The 7,096-nt window shown below is 40.0% G+C and overlaps 1 protein-coding gene across 1 annotated transcript; it reads left to right on the forward strand.

The window, feature by feature from the left end:
- The first annotated feature begins 2,074 nt into the window (after window positions 1–2,074).
- On the forward strand, window positions 2,075–4,107 carry LOC121239993 (AAA-ATPase At4g30250-like). Its single transcript, XM_041137417.1, has one exon. The coding sequence runs from the start codon at window positions 2,295–2,297 to the stop codon at window positions 3,837–3,839; it is 1,545 nt and encodes a 514-aa protein (XP_040993351.1). The 5' UTR covers window positions 2,075–2,294; the 3' UTR covers window positions 3,840–4,107.
- The last annotated feature ends 2,989 nt before the right edge of the window (window positions 4,108–7,096 follow it).

The raw sequence follows: 7,096 nt of genomic DNA on the forward strand, positions 1-7,096 counted from the left end.
CAAATCTCAAATCAGATTCCAGCAAAAAAAATACCCAAATTACAAACCAAAATACCGAAATCTCAAAGCAAAATACCGAAATCATTAAACACTATACATGATCACAGACCACAGACAAATACCCAAATCACAAACCAAAATACCAAAATCTCAAATTAGTTACACGGAAATACCCCAATCGTGATTTTCAAGTTCAGTTTGTAGAGAAAATGTGCAACCTTTTGGACGAGGATTCACGGGCACGGCAACCTTGCAACAGAGTTCAGGAAGCGCAAACCCTGAACACAGATTCAATCACTTGATGAAATGGGAGAAAATACAAAGAGAAGGGGGAGAAGAAATCTAAGCAGAGAAGAGGGAGGGAGGAGCGAGGAAGAGAAATTACCTTTTGGGTTGGAAGACGACGACAGGACGACGGAGAGAAGGAGTCTTGTGGTTGAAGAAGACGCATGCCTGTTTGCTGCGCGCGGGTGAAGAAGACAAAAGGCTACGGAGATGTGTGTTTCAGGATGAAGAAATGAAAACGAGGGAAATAGATGAAGAAAGAGAAAATAACGTGGGAATATAGATGAAATAATAAAATACTAGTTTAAACCATGAACAGTAACTCGCTATGTTTGGAGAGGAGTTTAATTTTACTGTAGCTGAAGTCTTTAACTTTGAACTTTTAGCTAATTCAATTTAGATTTTTTTTTTTTTTACATATAGCTAAATTATACACTTACATTGGCATTTGATTAGGTCATTGTCAATGCTCTAAGCGTACGTAAATGTCTTTCTTTAAAATTTAAAAAAAATAAAATAAAATAAAATAAAAATAAAAAAACATCAATTCTGTACTAAAAGATGATAAATTTGCAAGTGGAAAAAAGAAAAGTTATATTATCTGTTATCCGTCCTTTTATCCGCGGTCACCCTGAGATCATCCGAGCTCCCGGCCCTTGCCAATAACCCTCAATACAAAAGAAAAATTATTTTTGTTAGGATGCACCACATGAATTCATGTTGTCAATCAATTCTCAAAGGCCCAGATATTTTTCCTTAGGTACTTTTCCGACTAACCACCTTTCAGGCAAAAATAATTTTTTGAGGGATGATAAAGAATCTATCTCGTTTTTCTTCGAATATAGTTTCGTATCGCTCACGCCTTATGGAATCCTACTCTTTTTCTGAACAAGCGCGACATCAAAATGCAGTTGACCATCATAAAATCAATTTTAACAAATGAAGCATCTTACATAATTTGCTAGCCATGAGGAGACTATATGTTAATTAATGCTTGTGATTAGCTTACCGAACACCGAAATTAACCGTCGTTGGGCATACTTATGTATGGGCAGTAAGAAGTGTAATATCATCATCATCAGATCATATCTCGATATCATCACGAGTTAGATGATGGGCATGATTATTTCAAATAACATTTTGTGTCCTGATCAGATCAAAAGAAACCGAATTAAAAGAACAGAAAAGATAAAGGTAATTTATAAAGGAGACAAAAGCAGTTCGTCAAAGTTAAAGCAAAAGCAGCATGTCTCGTGTGCTTGCATGCATGCTCCTGCGCTGTTTGATCGATGCCCGTCATAGCACTGTAACCGGCCGGTTGTCACTAGTACTCTTTCTCGTAACTTTGCAACTAAAGTGCAAAGAACATATGCTCTAGATGTTAGAGTTTTATTAAAACCCAATATCTCACAGACTCACACACAAATATCCCTATGAATTTATACCAGTTCAAATATATATTTTTTAATTAATGAGTTATAATGGGACACAATTATCTGAAAACAATGATGACGAAAAAGAGTTGGATATAAACTAGCTAGATGTATTATAATTAATTAGCATGCATGCATGACCTTGCTTTAACATATGTTTACATGATGGTACTTCACAGTTCACACAGTATTGAAAGTGCGAGAGGTCATAGAATTACCAGGCTGGGAAGAAAAGCAAAAGAGCAGAGCTAGTCGGCTTCATCTTTAGCAAGCTTTATTCATCTTTATCTCTGTTGCTTTTTCAGCCCGCAAACAGCGTCTTTTGCCTCTCTCTCTTTTTAGTTTTACATAGCATGGCCGCGAGTCATGTGGGCACTACGGGAAAAGGTTACCTACCCAAAACACCCACCCCTAATCCTGATCGCCACCATCTATAATCTTCATTTGCATTATAAAAACCATAGGTAGAAACCTAGCTCATGATAGGCAGATCAGACAAAAAACAATCAACCGAGCCGATACGGCAGTACGATTTATACCAGACAAATTAAACAGAGTAATTCGGAAGAAGTTAAGATGGAGATATTGTCGCAGATGTGGTCGTTCTTGGGCCTCCTCACCGTCCTACAAAACGTCTTGCCATCCCAGCTCCTCTCCCTCCTTCACTCATTCTACGAGTCCCTCCAGGACATGTTCACTCCCTACTCCTACTTCGAGATCCCTGAGTTCAACGGCTACTGCGGCGTCGACGTCAACGACCTCTACCGCCACGTCAATCTCTACCTGAACTCCGTCAACCACTCCTCCACCTGTCGCCGTCTCACCCTCTCCCGCTCCAGATCCTCCAATCGCATTTCCTTCACCGTCGCACCCAACCACACCGTCCATGACACCTTCCGTGGCCACAGCGTCTCCTGGACCCACCACGTGGAGACTGTCCAAGACTCTTTGGAAGAGAAACGCAGCTTCACTCTCAAGCTCCCCAAGCGACACCGTCAGGTCCTTCTCTCACCCTACCTCGATCAAGTCACCTCACGTGCCGAGGAGTTCGAGCGTGTCTCCCGCGAACGCAGGCTATTCACCAACAACGGCCACGGCTCCTACGAGTCCGGCTGGGTTTCTGTCCCGTTCCGTCATCCTTCCACTTTCGAAACCCTGGCGCTGGAGCCCGAGCTGAAGAAGCAGATCACGGAGGACCTAACCGCATTCGCTAACGGGAAAGAGTTTTACCACAGAGTTGGTCGTGCATGGAAGCGCGGATACTTGCTCCACGGCCCTCCTGGATCAGGGAAGTCGAGCCTGATAGCAGCCATGGCCAACTATCTGTGCTACGACGTATACGACCTCGAACTTACCAAAGTGTCCGACAACTCCGAGCTCAGAGCTTTGCTCATACAGACCACGAATCGGTCGATCATCGTCATCGAAGATATCGACTGCACCGTTGATCTGACGGCAGATAGGATGCTGAAAACGACGTCGAAGAGGATGAGAAGGGGGAGGGAGACGTGCCGACGGCCTGAGGGAGATGAGGCCGAGAGGGGGAGGGTGACATTATCGGGGCTTTTGAACTTCACGGACGGGCTTTGGTCGTGCTGCGGGGAGGAGAGGATCATAGTGTTCACGACCAACCACAGGGAAAACGTCGACCCAGCGCTGGTGAGATGTGGGAGGATGGACGTGCACGTGAGCCTGGGAACGTGCGGCATGCACGCGTTCAAGGCCCTGGTGAAGAACTACCTCGGCCTGCAGTCCCACCCGGTGTTCGACGCTGTGGAGAGCTGTGCGGGGTCCGGCGGGGCGCTGACTCCAGCTCAGGTGGGGGAGATCCTGCTAAGAAATAGGGGGGACGCCGACATGGCCTTGAAGGAGGTGGTCTCCGCCATGCAAGCCAGGATGATAATGCGTGGGAGTGGAGGAGGTGGGGCTCACGGATTGTTTGATGACGTGGCAGAGAGCTCTCCGGAGAAAGCGTTAAAAGTGCAGAACTGGGACTCGTTGTCGCCAAGTGGAAAGGGTGTGGGCATGGGCAGTAATAAGATGAGGAAAGAGGGGAAGGTGAAGTTCTTAGTGAGGCTTAGATCTCTGACCAAGTCTGATTCCGGAAGAAGAGGTGTTTGAGTGCAAGTCCGTGGGGGGGGTTTTTGTGTGTTCATCGGAGATTCGGGAACAATGGTGTAGATGTGATTTTTTCTTCCACGTGCGAGTTTTTACTCTTTAATGTAATTGTCGTAGCTAAGAACAAATTTTCCGTTTGAGATGTGCATACGTCAAAACAGATGAAAATTCCCTGAAGCTATCATGATTCATATCTCCGATCGAGTTTGAAGACTTGAAGTCGATCCCACGGAAAAGAGATAATCAAATGAAACGAAATTCATAATATTTATATTTCTCTTCATATTTAGCTTCCGTTTGTTTAGTTAGAAAACATTTTTTTTTTTTTACGAAAAACTATTTCAACAAATTAATTAAAATAAATGCTTATTTAGCGTTTCGTTATCACATGAGAATATTTTCCTAAAAACGTTTTTTGTTGTTCAGTGAGGATAATCTTTTAGGTAAATATAAATTTTTTATACTATAATGCCCCCATTTGGATGTTGAGATTGTCTAGTCTCATCTCATCTTATCTTATCTCAACATTTAAACATCACTCAAATACAAACACTTTACAATTTCAAATATTAGCTTTTTCATTTAATCATTAATTAATCATTACAATTTTTTCGAAATTTTAAATAAAACATAAAAAATAATTCAACCTTTTCAAATCTCAAGCAAAACTAATATTAAAAAATTATATGCTAACAATAATTTGACTTTATAATATTTTTATTTAACTTTTTCTCTCTTCTTTCACAAATCATTTCACTATTATTCATAATTTTCTTATCTTATCTCATCTTAACATCCAAGTGAGGCCATAATATTTATGACTCAACATCTATTTCTATAATAAATTTTTTGTCTATAAATTTTCTAAATAGTGTATGTGGTTTGTCTTAAAGTTAAATGGACATACAACCCGCGCAATGCACAGTCTGTTATTTATGCTGGAGTTTAGGTCTTGTTTAGATAATGAGATGACATGAAATGAGATTTATGAATAGTAGTGAAATGACTTGCGAATAGTAGTAAAATGGTTTGAGTTAATATGTTTTATGAGATTTTGGGAAATGTGTGAAAAAAAGTTGAATAAAAATATTATAAAGTTATAATTATTAGAATATAATTTTTTGATATTATTTGGGATTTAAAAATTTTGAATTACTTTTTATATTTTTTTTAAATTTAGAAAAGTTGTAATGATTAGATAATGATATAATGAAAAATCTGAAAAGTTGAAATTGAAAAAATGTTTGTGTTTGTGGTGTTTGGATAATTAGATTAGATAGAATGAGATGAGATGAGATGTAATGACTTGGAAGAACTTTGCTACCCAAACCAGTAGGGGTGAAATTTGTTTGGTCTGGACTGAAAAAATCAACCGGACCAAACCGAATTCACCCGTACTCAGTCTCAGTCCATGATATCTCCAAAATAGAATTTTTGGTGTAGTCTCGGGATGTGGTTTTTTGGATTGAACCAGACCAAAACCGATCTAATCACTTACATATAAAGTTTTTGAATATTATATATATATATATATATATATTATTTTCTATAGTAGTTGTATAAGTTAATTATATATTATTTATCTATTCTATCACAATTGACTATATAAAATATAAAATAATATGTTATCAATTAACTATTATATCATACGATATAAATCATATTAGAGGAGATATTCCCATCCCTACCCTTGGGTTGGGCCTGGGCAGCACACTGAAGCCCATCTCGGCCCGAATTGCTTCCCTCTAAAGGTGGGCAAAAATTCTGACCTCCTACCAAGTTCCGACTAGGGTCCGACTCCAACGTTTGCGGAATGAAGAGCCAACTCTAATATTCAGAGTTCGAAGTCAGAGCTCGCATGGACTCCGAATGCCGACTTTTTTTCAAAAAAATATACATGATCAAAATGACGTCGTTCCACTTTAAGAGGAATGACGTCGTTTCACTTGGCTTGCGTCACTTTGTCTTGATGAGGTAGGTAAACGACGTTGTTCCGCTTGAAGTGGAACAATGCCTTTTCGTGAAGGAAGGGGATCCAAAATGCAGGATCTCCTTCTTCCCCCCTTCACTTTTAGTTTTGCACACAACACAACAGAGTCCTCACTTTCGCATGAGGAAGTTGAGCTCCGAATGTCGTCTGCCGTCGTCTGAGGCCGCCGTTTGTGACTGTTGTCACTGGAGTAATTGTAAAAATAATTTCTAACTTCCTCCTCCATAGATTTATTGTTCTTCCATGTAATTGTAAAATGTGAAATGTGATTTGTGACTCCCTTTGTGAAATATGTATGACTTGTTATTCATTTCAACTTCTTTGTTGTTTTCATTTCAATGATTTCGATTTTTAGTTTGCTAAATTTGAGAATTTAAGTTTTGTAAAAATCAGATTTTTTGTTTCAGGTGACGTTCACTTGAGTGACGCTCAAGTATGGCCAGAGTGAACATCACACAGATTGTTCACTTGAGTCTTCACTCTAGTGTGGCTCGAGCGACATTACATTGATTGTTCGATTGAACCTTCGCTCGAGTATGACTCTAGCGAATATCATACTAATTATTTGATCAAGCCTTCGCTCGAGTGTGGCTCGAGCGAACTTCACACAGATTGTTCACTCGAGTGTGGCTCGAGTCCTAACTGTGGGTTATGAGTCCTAACTGTTGTGCCGTTTTTGTCTCATCAAGTAAGGTGTATTGATCTCCAGCTGGTTGGAGAGTTAAGTTTGGCTTGACTAATGGGTTAGGATTAACAATGAAATAATTTATTTCAAGATTGATCTGAGTTAGTGCGGTAGGTGCTGTAGAGTTTAATACGGCTGGGAACTATATCAGAACAATGAGCTTGGGTCTCGAAGCGCCGAGAAGTTTGTCTGAATAGGGAGACTTGAGAGATTTCCAGCTGTCTTGCTTGGGAGAAATTCTTGATGATCATTTAGGTGCAATTCATATTATTCCCTCTGGTGAGTTCATTTGTATTAAGCACTGAGAAATTGATTGTCTGCTTCTCTTGTCTTTGGGCTACCATAATTTCATTCCTTTTTGAGTTTTGTGTTTGAGTCTCTGTTGGCTGGAATTGAGAGATTATACTAATAGCTTGGTTGTGATGGCTGCCTACTGTTTGAGAGAGTGTAGGATTTATATTAACCGCACATAACCAAGGTCCAAATGGGAGGTGAGTGGGGGGAGATTTGATGTAGGTGCAGAAAATTTGTGAATTCCAAAGTCTTCCACGTGCATAACAAAAATCAATTAGTCTCTCATATTTG

The sequence above is a fragment of the Juglans microcarpa x Juglans regia genome, chromosome 7D, assembly GCF_004785595.1.
Source record: "Juglans microcarpa x Juglans regia isolate MS1-56 chromosome 7D, Jm3101_v1.0, whole genome shotgun sequence".
Lineage (NCBI taxonomy): Eukaryota > Viridiplantae > Streptophyta > Magnoliopsida > Fagales > Juglandaceae > Juglans > Juglans microcarpa x Juglans regia.

Coding starts and splice junctions, on each gene's coding strand:
- LOC121239993 (XM_041137417.1), top strand. CDS start 2,295: ATGGAGATATTGTCGCAGATGTGGTCGTTCTTGGGCCTCCTCACCGTC.